At 41.0% G+C, this 15,069-nt stretch overlaps 1 protein-coding gene across 6 annotated transcripts in view; it reads left to right on the forward strand.

Annotated features, from left to right (window-relative positions):
* TBC1D5 (TBC1 domain family member 5) overlaps positions 1–15,069 on the forward strand; it is a 741,088-nt gene that overhangs the window by 558,871 nt on the left and 167,148 nt on the right. For all 6 annotated transcript variants that reach the window (XM_061587418.1, XM_061587420.1, XM_061587415.1 and 3 more), the window contains 3 exons: positions 12,188–12,296; positions 13,370–13,459; positions 13,557–13,628. In XM_061587418.1, coding sequence (XP_061443402.1) covers positions 12,188–12,296; positions 13,370–13,459; positions 13,557–13,628 — 271 coding nt within the window. The remainder of the gene's footprint in view (positions 1–12,187; positions 12,297–13,369; positions 13,460–13,556; positions 13,629–15,069) is intronic.

Raw genomic sequence — 15,069 nt, forward strand, 5'->3', positions numbered from 1 at the left:
TGAAATATCAGTTTCCAGTTGGCTGTGCCTAGGCAAGTTGATGCCACTTGTGAATTCAAGCAGGGACAGGCAGCTTCTATTGGCTTTGCTCTTGCTTTAGCACTCTGAAATGGTCAGCACCATAAAACAGATTACCCCTGCTACACCCTCCACCAGCAAACATGAACATGTTTTGATCATTGTTCCAGGACCAGGGTTAAAAGGAAAGTACACAACTCTGGAGTGAACAAAAAAGCCACAACTGTATTACCACTGTACTGATATGTTCCCAAGTCTTCTGGAATGACCTGGCCTCTGCCGACCAAGATTTCTTCTTTAGTGATTTTAGAAGAGGGACTGGGCATGAATTAGGCACTTCTGACATAAGATGGAGCAGTAAGATGGAGGCAAATACATGGCAGAACATATCCAAGAAGACTGTACTTGTTCAGTACAAGGAGCTCTCTGGAAGAAATTAAGCAACTTTTCTGTGCCTAAAATAGATCAAGATGTGGCAAACAAAACTGCCTGCACTTCGAAATGAAATTATAGAAAATGCACAGAAATACTTTACTATGAGTAACTGAGCAAGGGCTAATCTCAGATCCATCAATGAAAGATAAATAAGGGAAATGGCCAGCAAACTCACCATGTGTTTTCTGTTTTCCTATCCCACATAGCCTTTTAGGCAGGGTGATTAAGAGGTCATCAAACTTCTTTGTCAGTGGTTAACAGGGCCAGAAAGGATTGTTTGCTGCCTCTGCCAATTGGCTTTGCCTTCCTTTACAGCAAGTTCCCTTGAAGATTTTTAGTTCGTCTTGTTGCACATTGCCACTACCCTTTGCTTTAGACTAGGCAGGGGTTAGTGCTTTTCAGAGGTAAGCAGAAATGCAAATCTGTGATCCTCTAAAGGGTAAAAGCACCTACACTGGTTGTGTTATTAGGAAGGAAACTGTGTGCAGCATCACAAATGTCACAGTACTTGTTTAATCCACTATAAGATTTTTGCCTGCTGAGAAAGGTATTCACATAAATTCCAAGCCAAAGGGAGAAATGCTTGGATTGTAGCATGACTATTAGAGGAATTCCTTTTTGCGTCTCTCCCTTGCCTGTATTTATTAAATTATTGCAGTATCTTTTCCTTATTAAACGGACAGGTTTCGTCTACAATTCCGAATTATCTCCAGGTGCATCAGTGAATTGTTCTGTTTTATGAAAACACCTGTTCAGCATATTGGAATAAAATTAGATAATAATGTTAGCATGGAGAAGAGAGCTAACACCAGAATAGCCTTTGGGAAGGGTTCCTGCTTATAATTCTATCATGTTCTAATATAAATTATGACTTCAGACAAAGACATGTGAGAAATGGCAGACCTGGAAATACAGTGTTTTGTCAATGTGTGCAGTATAATTGTCTCCTTCCTTAAAGGAGTAAACAAAGGGCAGAGCCTGGTGCGACTATATATCCTGGTAAGCATGCACTTGGTTGACTCTCTGCTATGGTGGTAGATCACATAGGGAACAATTTTTGCTCCCTTCTTTTGGACCTGAGTATGAAAAAGATACAGGAGAGACTCAGTTCCTGTGGCCAGGGCATACAGTGACTAATCAATGCCATTGATTACTTTGGTGCTAAGAATGTCATGTTTGTAGGGCAAGCAGTGATGGCAGGGAATCAGTTCCTATGCTCATCTCACTCTACATGAAGAGACCTACAGAACTACTGCTTGCCTTTGACCTGCTTGTCTGGGAGCAATATTGTCAACAGATGGGAGGAAACTGGAGCAGCTTCACAATCATACTTTATTTCTACAAATCACTTGAATGGAAACATTCATGAAAGTTTTCCTAATCAACAAAAACAGTAGAGGAAAAATATTCCGTATTTTGGAGTGGTTTTTGTTCTGTAACCATAATTTCAAAACACATCCATTTATTCTGATAAATCCCACCATTCCTTTAATATCTTATGTGCTTTATGCTAATGTCTTTGTCATGGGTTTTTAAAGTTTAAGAAGTACCATCACACATATGCATTCTAGCCATTGTTCATTACCAAAGTAAGTGTAAATTAAAATATTTATTAAAAGTTCTTAAGCACAGTGGATCTAAGTAATGCACTGAAATTACACTATCAAGATTCATTTAAACTCCAAGCTCAAATCATCTTTGTGTCAATGTGACTGAAATTGACACATAAATGGCACGATGCTTCTGCTGGTGTTGAATTGTGCATTTACAGATTTTAATCATGCTGACACTCCTTGGAGAGTGAAACTAGTCCATAAGATTTTTAGTAATCTAAAAGCAAGAACATCTGCTGCAGAACCAGTAGCAAATTGTTGGCCAAGTTTTATAGTTTGAGAGCCAGCAGATTATTAGTTGCTTTTCTCAGAACTAGGTGCCATTGCAAAGAGTAGAATTTTAGTTTCAAGTATCCTGTAGTAGCTAAATGTGCTGGAATCTTTTGGAGTCTTGATTATATTAGCTTTCTGGTTATTGGATTTTTAATTTATTTGTATTTTTTCTGAAAAACTCTTCACAATCATTTAATCACATGACATTGTTCAAACAATTAGTCTCTTTTCCCATATCCATGCTGCTCCTGTTGAATATTTGTTCAGCTATTGATCATGATTCAATTCTAGTACAAAAGACTTGATGGGGAAAGACCTTGCTTCTGAAAGAATGACCACTAGACCAAACATCACCAATTGGCTTTGGCTGTCGCTGCCACAATGCAAGCAATGACTTACCACTGTGAAGAAACAGTAACATTGTGAGACGAAATTTAGATGCAACAACCTTGTTTGTTATGAGCACTGTTTGGTAAAGGGTTCACTTCTGAGTTCAGGAAGAAATATAATGTATGGGGGTTCAGTTGGCAGTTTACCAAGAATCAGCTAGGTTGATAGAGTTTCAAATACAGTGTTTATATGCTTGTGAGTCTTTCCATCGTGACAGTTTTATATGGGACAGAATGACAGGGTAAGATTGTGTTCAAAAACATTGATCAGTTAGGATTTGGAATTCCAGTGAGAACCTGATGATTGGTCAGAGGGTTCTGACTGGAGTGAATATAAAGGCAGGCACAGCACTGTTTGGGGGTCAATCAGTCAGTTGGTCAGAGACTGAAGTGCCTGGACAGAAGGTGAGCTGAAAATCACTGAAGCCAGGAGACAGATGCTGTGGAGACAGCTCTCTAGGATATCTTCTGGATAGGGAGTGGCAGCTGACTTCTGGCCACAGGAAGCATGGAGAGTTTAGAGAGGCTAACTGTGACATCTTCATGCCTGAGATTGTGTACACATGGCAGTTTAAAGTGGATTTAATGCATCCCATGTGAATCTTTTTCATGTCACCCACACAGTGCCCTTATCCAAGTAGCAGTCTGCACATTTCCTCCATTTAATTTGGATTTTCCTGTTCTGCAGATAATGCAGTAAGGAGAAAAATATTACATGTTACCCAACTGTAAATGTACTGAAGGACACTGTGTGTGTGGATTTTTTGCTTTTTTTTATGTGTGGTGATGTTTTGCTGAGTGCCTTCTATCATCATACCCCCTACTTCCCTTGGCAAGGCACTTCTCATTGGGCTACTGGTGGGTCTGGGCACAACACATACCTCTCGCATGCTCTCTTGCTCTTTCTCTCGCTCTTGCTCTCTCTCTCTCTGTGTGAGTGAGTGAGTGTTTTAACTCACTGAAAACTTGTATCTCAAAATAAAAAGTGGCCACATGCAGAGGTAAACACATACCTGCATGTATGGCCACAAAGGACCTCAGATGTCCAAAATTCAGGGAGGGTGGGGAAATACTAAATGAGAGGATGAGACCACAACATACAGTGTGAATATATCCCATAAAGTAATGCTCACTAATGTGGATGGGAAACATTGAGGTTGAGTTCAATTGAAGGTACTCATGCATAGATGAACATGCACAAAATCGCACATGGAAAAAGTGGATCTGTGAGACCCATATGCACATTAACACTCTGGTGTGTAAACAGCCTGAGGCCTGGTCTTCAGGTACCAGACCAGAAAGAAGACTTCAGATGAAAACTGGAGCAAGTCTGTCAAAGGGATAACAGCAGGCTCAAGAGGCAGTCGAGAGTGTGTGACAGCTGAGAGACTCTCTTTTATCCTTTTAGTGGGGCCTTGACCAGAGAGAAGACTTCTAAGTGCCTGTGAGTTAACCAGGGAAGGAGAAGAAGGGGGTTGTTTATTTGCTTTGCATAGGGGTGAGAACTGGGGCGAGTATATAGCCACCTCTTTTAATGCAACAGTTTGTCCAAAAGCAGCATTGGCACCTTTTAAAATAGCAGTACAGGCGGGCCCCGCTTTTCGGCGCTTCACCTTTCGGTGTTCCGCTGATGCGGCGTTGTGCAAATGCGGAGAGTCTCCACTTTAAGGCGCTTGTTCCACTTTTACAGCGGTTTTTCTCATCGCGTGCCATTTTTGCGCGATGCGCACCATTATTGTCTGTGGGTTCCGCTTTTCGGTGGTTTCCGCTTTTCAGCGGCAGTCCGGAACGGAACCTGCTGTATTAGTGGGGCCCACCTGTAACAGATTTAAAGTAACAGCAAAAGATTTAAGCTATTATCAAAGCAAACATTGCTAAATAAGCAACAAAGTATAATATAATATTTGTCTGAAACAAGTACTGTACAGGCGGGCCCCGCTTATATGGCAGGTTCCGTTCTGGACTGCTGCCAAAAAGCGGAAACCGCCAAAAAGCAGAACCCATAGACAATAATGGTGCGTGTTGTGCGAAAATGGCGCGCGACGAGAAAAACCGCCGTAAAAGCGGGGACTTTCCGCATTTGCGCAACACCGCATTAGCAGAACACCAAAAAGCAAAGCGCCGTAAAGCGGGGCCCGCCTGTATCTGAGTTTGTTCATTCCATGTTTGCATCTACTACTAAGTGTAGTAATAGGTGGTTAAAGCAGAGCTTGGAAGTAACTCGTTAGAAATAATGAATTACTTGTAATTTATTACTTTTTAAAGTAACAAGTGGGTAACTTCATTACATTTTACTAGTAATAGAACGACTAGTAATTTCCCTACTTTTTAGCAGCAATCATAACGTTTCCAGCATTACGTTTGGACGTTACTTGGGGGGGGAGCAAGCAGAAGTCTTCTGTTCCTGTGATTGGTGGACAAAAGACATGTTCTTCACACTGGGCTTCTGCGCAGCCTCGCTCTTCCCTCGTGCTCTGTGTTAGGAGGCATGAGGGAGGAGGTGAAGAGGCAGAGAGTGGTGGAGCACAGGAGAGAGAAAAAATGGACAGTGGAGGGGAAAGCCAGGACAAGGATGATGGAAGAGAAGGCAGCAGCAGAATGCAGGTGAGTGACGATGGTGTGTGTGTGTGTGTGTGCGTTACCCTCCACCCCTGCTCTCTCCCCCACATGCTCAATCGCCCTGCCCCCCGTTCTCTCCCCCCGGCTGCCTTCCCCGCTGGCTCAATTGCTAAATAGCCCTGCCCCCTGTTCTCTCCCCCTGCCTGCCTTCCCCGCTGGCTCAATCTCTTAATCGCCCTGCCCCCCCACCCCCATTCTCTCCCCTCGCCTGACTTCCCTGCTGGCTCAATCTCTCAATCGCCCTGCCCCCCCACCCTGCTCTCTCCCCCACTGCCTTCCCCGCTGGCTCAATCGCCCTGCCTCCCACTCTCTCCCCCCCACCTGCCTTCCCCTCTGGCTCAATCGCCCTGCCTCCCCACCCCCACTGTCTTCCCCCTCCTGCCCTCCCCACTCAGTTGCTCTGCCCCCCACCCCTGCTCTTTCCCCGCCTGCCCCCACTTGCTCACTTGTCCTGCTGCCACCACCCCCTCTCTCTGCCCCTGCCTGCCCCCTGCTCGCTCACTCGCTCATTTGCCCTGCCGCCCCTCCACCCCCTCTCTCTGCTATGCAAGCTTTACTGGTGAGCATTATTTTTTTTAGGTAACAACACTGTGCATATTAAGGCACAGGACAGGTGCAAATTGGATATGGGGGTCAATTCGGTGGATTACTTCTGAGCATAAAAAAAATTAGAATGCATAGGACTGGTTCTCAGTACTTAGTGCACAGGCCTAAACTCAGGGGACTAAGTAGCATTGATCTCGCTAAACATACATAGGATTGGACTGCATGGTGACTGGAATCATAAGTACGCTTGTTTGGAAGCAAGTCCAACTGAACTTAATGCTCTCGTTATAGAACTCTGGACTCCCCCTCCCCCCAAAACCCTCATGCTCTCTGGTGAAATATTTGATTTCATACCCACAAATGGTCAAGGACAGATGGATCAGGAATGAGGCTTGCTTCTGAGTAAACATGAATAGGGTAGACTGTTAGTTCTCCAGGTTCTGAATGAAGGAGAAATTATGGATGTTTTGTTTGGGTCCTAAAAACCCAGGGAATTCTGTCAGGTACTGAATTCTTCATAGGGGAGAGTGTGTGTATCATGTTTGGAAAGTTCTGTGGATTTGAAAGGAGATGCCTCAAGTTTAACATGTTTTCTGAACATAGGAGGCTGCTTTATACTGAATCAGAGTAGTGGCTCATCTAGCCCAGTATTACTGCCTCTGACTGGCAGCCGCTCAGGCCAAGGGCTTTTGCTAGCTTTGTCATCTGAGATCCTCTTAACTGTCAGGGATTGAATTTAGGACCTCAGCGTATGGAACACATATCCTCTGCTACTGATATATGAGCTCTCTGTCTGGAGGCTCCTAGCTTACTGAAAGTGTTGAGGTAGTAGACGGACTCTGAAAGAGGTGGTTGGGCTATGTATCTGGAGTTGCCTTCGCATATGTATGTGTGTGCTGATACTGGGGTATCCGGCAATAATGCTTCATTAATATAGCAGATTTCAAATGACTTATTGAGGACCATTAAGTGATATTGGAACTGGAGATCCTGCAGCCAGCTTTTATCTGGATGTTTGGTGCTTTTGTGACCTGATGTTAAATCAAACTGTCAGACTTACAAATCAAAGCCTTGGATCTAGGAGCCTAGGAGGAGTGTTGGCATTCAGACTATTTATTTGCAATAATAGCTCCAGGAAGTTACTTGGTTTATAATGGTTGTCTTTTTTGCAGTCCATGGTATGCCCAAAGCTCTCCTCCAAAACCACATTTCAAATGAGTTGATTTTTCTCTTACCCACTTTTTTCACTGTCCAGCTCTCACATCTATACATAGAGATTGGGAATACCATGGTCTGAATGATCCTGACTTTAGTGTTCAGTGATACATCTTTGCATTTGAGTACCTTTTCTAGTTTTCTCATAGCTGCCCTCCCCAATCCTAGGCTTCTTCTGATTTCTTGACTATTGTCTCCAGTTTGGTTAATGACTGTGCCAAGGTATTGATAATCCTTGACAAGTTCTATGTCCTCATTGTCAACTTTAAAGTTACATAAATCTTCTGTTGTCATTTTAGTCTTCTTGATGTTCAGCTGTAGTCCTGCTTTTGTGCTTTCTTCCTTAACTTTCATTATCATCATAGTCTGTGGGTGGGTAGGAGACAACAAGGGAGGAGGTGGAGAGTGAGACAGGGTGGAGTGGAGAAAACAATTGTTTAAAAAAATGGAATGGAGGGAAAAAGGAGCCAGAGGTCAAGAACATGGATAAAGGAGAAGGAGGCAGCAGGAGAATGGAGATAAAGAACTGGCTACTGTGCCGCATTTGCAGTATTTTAATTTTTTTGCATCTATGGGGAAAATGTTTGCTTGGGTGGGTGACCCTTAGCTGGTGGCAGGGCAGGGTCCAGGAGGTGGTTAAGTGAGAGAGATTATGCCTGCTGGCTGGGGGGGGGTTGCACTTGGTTTGAGGTGCAGAGATCTGAGTAGTGGCCTCAGCCTCCCTCCCCACCCCCCTTACCAGTGTAGAGACCACCATTGCTATCTTATGGATAAAAAGAATTATTCTACTACCTCTGGATGCGTGTATTGATCTTTAATGTTGTTTTAGGCTACTTAGATGTGCAGCAGCCAAGACCAGCACCTTGTAGGCATTTTTTCAAAAAAGTAACTGAAATGTAACTGTAGTGATTACGTTTGAGAAAAAGTAAAGTAATCAGTTACTTTCAGAGCAGTTGTAATTCTAACAGTAATTACTACTTTTTGGGCCATGTAACTAACTGTAATTTATTACTTTTTAAAAGTAATATTCCAATCTCTGGGTTAAAGGAACTAGTTGGAATTAAATGGTGGCAACAGAAAACAGAACAATAAAAGGCAGAGCCCCCTCCCCCTCAGTTGACTGGAGTGGGAAGGAAGAAATTATGCCAGCTCCAGAGCTGACATTGTTTCAGGGCCTGTTGTAGAGCCTGTTGAAGGAATGAGGGCGCCTTTACAATGTCCTGTTTTGGCTGCCACTACCCACAGAACACTGCCAGTGGGACAGTGACATCAGTGGAGCTTTCCACTGCTGCACTGGGGTGTGACATCCCACCAGCAGAACTCATTTTCTACTGATAGGGTGATCCTTCTTTTCCATCTTATGACCCCTCACATACCTTCTCAGGGAGCATAAGATTGTTCCCTTTTTTATTTTAACTTGTCATAATTGTTGGAAGTATAAAAGTATTTAGTTAAAAAAATCTTACTTCCATATCTGATATTTTGACATAGTTTGAACCTTGTTTTAGAATAACTTGCTTCTTGTTGCTTAATGTACACATACAAACTTCAATATAAAATTTTATGAAAAATAATCTTAAAAATTATGAAATGATCACTTAATAATTAAGAAAATACCAGGTGTAATTCTGAAATACTTACAATTATTTATTGGATAATTTTTAATTGTGCTGGATTATTGTATGGCTTGATAATTCATTATTGTAACCAACATCGCTAACAAGTCCTCCAGTTTTCTAAACTAGTTGTAACACTAGACATCTGAATATTAGTTTTTTTTAAAATCTAGGAAGATTTAAAATGAATGAATCCTTGAACTATTTCTAAAATATTTTCCTTTGTACAGAAAGTAGAAAGACTGTGTACAGTCTTTAATTGCCTTTTCGAGACTGAGTTCCCTCATTACCTGTGATTTAAGCTAAAAATGAAGTAATTATAGATAACAGTGTTTATCTGGTTGATCTTGGCACCTGCAGTCCTAATGCTGAAACTCTTCCTATTTCTGAGGCCAGGCTTTAACATCTCTGGCTGGCATTACTACTATCTACACGTCTTATATTTCTGCTAAATTTCTTTCAAAAGTTTCAAATACCGTGCTGTGCAAAAAGCAATTTTTCTAGATACCAGACTTGGTGAAACACATTTGTATTGGATATTTTTGTTTCAAATAGCTGGCAGGGATGACAAGGTTTTCTGCTTTCCTCATTTTCTTTTCTTCTATGGTTTATCAGATCAGAATAATTTTGTAAAGTATGTTTATATATGGCCCCAAAGGTATTTTTCAATATATATCTGGATTCTATATTCCATTGTATTTGCCTGATCAGAACAATTTTCCAGAGCAAAGCATAATCTGTAAATGTATCTGACGTACAGAGATTGTACAGGCTCCAGGTTTGGGGAGGGGCGCTTTGTACAAGATGCTGTCAGTAGACCCTGTCCTTGTGTGGATCCACTTCTTCCTCACTGCTATTACTGCTGCCTATTCACTTGTTCTTTTGTTTGGGATCCAATTCCCCTTCTCACCTAGAGAGAGAAGTGCAGGTGAGCTAACACTGCTCCTCCTCCTCCTTGCTTTTGTCACTACTCACTAGCTTAGAGAACTGATGCAAATAATGCATTTATGCAAAGAATTCCTTTTCAAAAGTACCATAATATCCAAGCACTACAAAACACCCTAGTTAGGCCACCACAAGTTTAACTCAAGTTCTTAACCAAAAAGATAAATTATTAAGCCTGGCTGGGAATCCAGAGTCTGTGAGTTCAAATCCCCGCTTGTGTCTCCTGGGTGTAAAGGGCCAACTAAAGATCACCCCACAGTGAGTGACTCAGGGGTTATGTGCCCTGCCACCTGTGCAGCCATGGGCAAGCTCCATAGTCCCAAGGAGCCCAGTTGCCCCCCAGCTGGCAGTTGCGGACAAGGTTGGCCGGCTTGTGCACTGTGGCAAGCTGAGCAGGCCCTAGTGAGCTGGGGAGGACTAGACTCAGAGGGAGGCAATGGTAAACCCCCTCTGAATACCGCCTACCATGAAAACCCTGTTCATAGGGTAACCATAAGTCGGGATCGACTTGAAAGCAAGTCCATTTCCATTTTTCATTAAAGGTAAAGGTGTCCCCGCACTTGTAGTGCGAGTCGTTTCCGACTCTTAGGGTGACATCTTCCGACGCTTACTAGGCAGACCGTATATATGGGGTGGGATTGCCAGTCCCTTCTCCGGTCTTTCTTTACCCCCAGCATATGCCAGGTACTCATTTTACCGACCACAGATGGATGGAAGGCTGAGTGGACCTCGACCCCTTTTATCAGAGATTCAACTTCTTCCTTCAGTTGGAATCGAACTCCGGCTGTGAGCAGAGCTTCGGCTGAGTTACCGCTGCTTACCACTCTGCACCACGGAGGGTCTTTCATTTTTCATTACAGCATAGCAAATATCAAACAAGGCAATTGGACATAAAATGCATACTAACTTAAACTCTAAATTTGCTATGGACAGATTCTAAGTATGGCGTGAAGCTTTACCATTTCTGTAAGTTACACATTACTTCATCCAGATTTCGGCTGAACATCAGGAGAAACTTCCTAACTATTAGAGTAGTATGACAATGGAATCCATTGGAACCTAGGGAGGTGGTAGGCTCTCAAACACTAGAGGCATTCAAGAGGCAGCTAGATAGCCACCTGTTAGGTATGCTGTACGTTGGATTCCTGCACTGAGCAGGAGGTTAGACTTCCAGCTCTACTGCTATATGATTCTGTGATCCCAGTTTAGAATACTAGCTGACAGTTACCTGGTTCACATGGTAAAGCATGGCTTACCACGAACAAGCACCTGAGTGAAGACGGTGGCTGCTTGCTTCTTCTCCCACACCACCTGGGGCTAACTCATTGTTTTACTTACTGTTACCTTTGAAACCAGGCTCATGTTTTGTCTTGCTCCAGACTGTAATCAAGATGTGATCTGGGTCTGAGGAAGGCAAACCATAAGCCTAACTTTCACTAGCTGTGGTGACTGAGGCATAATCTGATTTTACTTCATGACACACCTTCACCTTACCTCACCCGCAAGCCAAGAAATCTCTCATTTTACTTATGTAAATACCTGGTGAGGTGTTTTAGTTTGTCTTGCATTTTACTCAAATTATCTTTGTTAATTCAGTGACTCAAGGAAGTCTTTGGGCTATTTCATTTTAGATTGTCAGGTGGGTGGTAGTGTTCTAGAGATTCAGTTCAGTGGAAAATAGAGGAAATATAGTTTAATTCTTGTATTCAAATTCACTAAATGGTTTGGGACAATTAATTTCCAATTGTTTCCCAGCAGAGTAGATTTTCTTATACACTAATGAAGCACAGGTGTTAGGCCCCTGGTGTCTTTGTGCCTAGGAGGCATATTTAGGTTGTTTATCTAGTCAGCCGTAGGTACTGCAAGGTACTCAAGCTTACCTTTAACAGTTTATACAGTGAGGATTTTTTTTAAAAAAATTTAAAAAAAATTTGCTAGCACCTGTTAAAATTTTAAAACTGATCATGTAGAAAGAAGTGGAAGATACTGCAATAGTAAGCAGCACTAAAAGTTAACTGAAGTCATCTTCTATTATGCTTAACTGCCCAGCTTGATGTTATGTAGAAAAGAGGCTTCATTTAGGCAAATATGTCATGTGAAGAAGTAATAGTCAACACTATACTTCCTTATTCCATATTTTGAAATTAGGTATTCTTTCAAATAGGTACTGCTTTATCTGTGGTTGAAACCCAAATGCGCTTATATTAATATTCATTTTTCTTGTTTATTCACTGAACTGCAGTACCAACATTTTAGAGGAAATGGAATAGCCTCCACAGACATTATGAATTTCAGTAGCTGGCATAATTATAGTGATCTACATATTCATTAAATCCAGGGAAGAAATGTGTCCAAAAAGACAACCATGCGTTTAGAAATAGCACCCTGCTAAATATATACATTTAAAACTTCCTTTCCTTTTGTTTATCCAAAATTACTTCATGTTATATTGCTTCACAGTCAGCTAAGTCTTTAATAATAATTTTAAAAGTTCTTTTCTCCTGCTCATTCCATGTAGTAAAGAATGGGAAGAATTATTTGTAAACAACAATTACCTGGCAACAATACGGCTGAAGGGGATTAATGGGCAGCTGAGAAGCAGCAGGTTTCGTAGTGTTTGCTGGAAGGTAAGAAGAAAATATTTATTTACAGCTTGTAGTTGTAATATATCAACACATTACCTGATGCATTTGCTGATGTAAAGTAACATGGAATTTTCAAAGAGATTTCATTCCAATGTTCCTCTATCAATTTTTATAATTCACAGAACAATTAGTAATTTGAGATACCTTACAGCTGAATTACTGAACATGTAGAAGGATTTATGTCAATTACCTTTGACTTGGACATGTTTCATTCTGAAATTTTCAATCAAATTAGTATTTTTTTTTCACTGAAATGCAACAAACCTGTAGGATCCTCAGTCAAGATTTATCATCTATCCTTGCTTTTCCTGATCTCTATAGGGAAAAAATTGAACTTTTTTTTTTTTTTGGAAGTCAAGAAAAATTATTAGTGTAGATAATATATTATTACGTTCAAAATATTCAACTACTTCTTTCCCAGAAACAGTATTTTAAAATTTTCTAGTGCAAAGCATATATTAGTGAACATGGCATTATGATGTTGAATAGGCTGTAAGAGCCCAGGGCAAGCTTATTGCACGGTTAGATTAAGCAAGCTGGACAAGCAAAGTAGGAAGGAGAGCTCAAGTCAATGGCCAACAGGCAAGGAGTCTGGGGAACTAACAAGTGAAGCAGATGAGGTCTGTGGTAAATCTGTAAGGATTATTGAGTGAATTTCAAGGAAGAAAAAGTGGCATGTACTATCCTGTAGAGGATTGGCTTTGAATATGGTTTTGAATATACAATTAACACATTGAAGTAGTTTGCTTTCAATGTAATATTAGATAACACAATATGATGCACCTGCCCACACTGGTCGCAATGCAAAATCAACCGAAGATACTGCACAAGTGAAAAGTACTGAAGAGGATCTTGTTCAGTGGCTTAATATGTTTGGCAGATACCATTTCATGACCCCCGTGAGCATGCATACCATGGTTGTTTCAGTGTACTAAATACTATCACTAAAAACCCACCCCCATCAAATTACAAATATGATTCTGTTTAGAAAGTGTCACTAAGTTGATACAACTTGCTTGTCTTTCTAACCAACCAGTGTTTCATTTAATTTACAGCTGTTTCTGAATGTTCTCCCCTCTGATAGAAATCAATGGATCAGTAAAACAACAAAATTAAGAACATTGTATAACAATATTAAAGAAATAGTAAGTTCAAAACAAATTTTCCTCCCTTTGACTCCATATTTTCAGTCTGTCTGATAGGAGATAGGAGAGAATGTAAAGATCTTATTTCTATTCACAGCATATTACAAATCCTCGGAAAGCTGGACAACAAGACTTGATGATCAACAACCCACTTTCACAGGATGAAGGGGTAATTATAGCCTCCTTTATATTATATGTGGAGTATGCAGTAAAATTTTCTGTACTCTTAATCAAGTTAAGAGCACAAGAATTCTTAAAATCTACAGCTAATCCAAACAAGATTAAATGAGGTTGCAGCTCAGTGTTACAGCTTGGAATAACAAATTGCTGCAACCTAGATCATGCCAAAACAGTATCATGAACTAGGAGATGGGTGGGGTCTTCTTTGGGAGCAAAATCTCTGCTATTATTGTGGGCCCAGGAATACTGCTTTGCACTGCACTATAGGGAAACGTGTGTGCATTCTGCAGCAAGCTGAAAAGTCGTAATCAAAGGATAGAGTGTAAATTCAGCAGGTTAACAGGGATTCTCCTGATAAGGAAATGAAACAGTACACATCTTAAATTGATTGTGTCCCACCAGCATAGCTCACAGTACTTGTGACATCAGCCCAAATGGCTTGTGACGCTGTGTGGTAGTGTTTCAAATACTGAGTTATTGTATGTTCCCATAGACCCTGAAATGGAGAGCAGCTAAAGGAAGTGAATGGATCTTATTTGGAATTTTGATAGGAAAGAACCTGGAGTTTCATTATATGAAAATGTCATATTTCAATTTAAATATTTTCTAAATTTACATCCAGCTCTTGAACCTTTACACGTAATATATCTAAAAAGGAAACAATATTGAAAAAAGAAAAGCTGAATGAAGTATAAAAATCTAAACTTAGAAAATCATAGACTAAATTAGTCATGCCTTAACCTCATTGAAATCAGTGGGACACATTTGTCATGGCTACTATAACAGGGATAGCCAACGTGGTGTCCTCCAGATGTTTTTGGATTCCCATCATCCCCACCCACTATGGCCAATTGTTAGATAATGGGAGTCCTAGTCTGACAATGTATGGGGGATGCCACCTGGGCATGTTCCCTGAACTAGAACATGATTAACTAGGAAAAACAAAACAAATTGCAGCATATATTCAGTGCCAGCAGCAGTCAGAAATTGAACCTCCAAAAGTTTGTCACAGACCCAAGTTTCAATTTCAAAGGATTCATACATAGCATTTTCTGAGACTCCAGTTTTTCACATAAGAATTGCCTACTTGGCCTAAGCACCTTGCTTTTAGGTACACAACCATTAAGCAAGGGGGTGATTAATTTTTATATGATATCTTCTGGTCACCCAACAACAGTTACAGAGTGATCACTGCCACACATTTCAAGCTTGGTGCTGTGTCTGCATCATCCAGAGGCCAGCTTTGTGTGGACTCATTCCCTCCTTCTCACTTCTAATATAAATACAAAGTTAATGCAAGCTATAATCTTTTTTTTTGCTCACATCAAGTGGATTTTTTTGTACATCCTCTATTCAAATTCACCTTTAGGTCCACTATTCAAGTAGCCAAGTGAAACAAGCCTATTGCTCTTGATACACCCTCTCTAAAC

Source organism: Rhineura floridana, chromosome 10 (genome assembly GCF_030035675.1).
Source record: "Rhineura floridana isolate rRhiFlo1 chromosome 10, rRhiFlo1.hap2, whole genome shotgun sequence".
Classification (NCBI taxonomy): domain Eukaryota; kingdom Metazoa; phylum Chordata; class Lepidosauria; order Squamata; family Rhineuridae; genus Rhineura; species Rhineura floridana.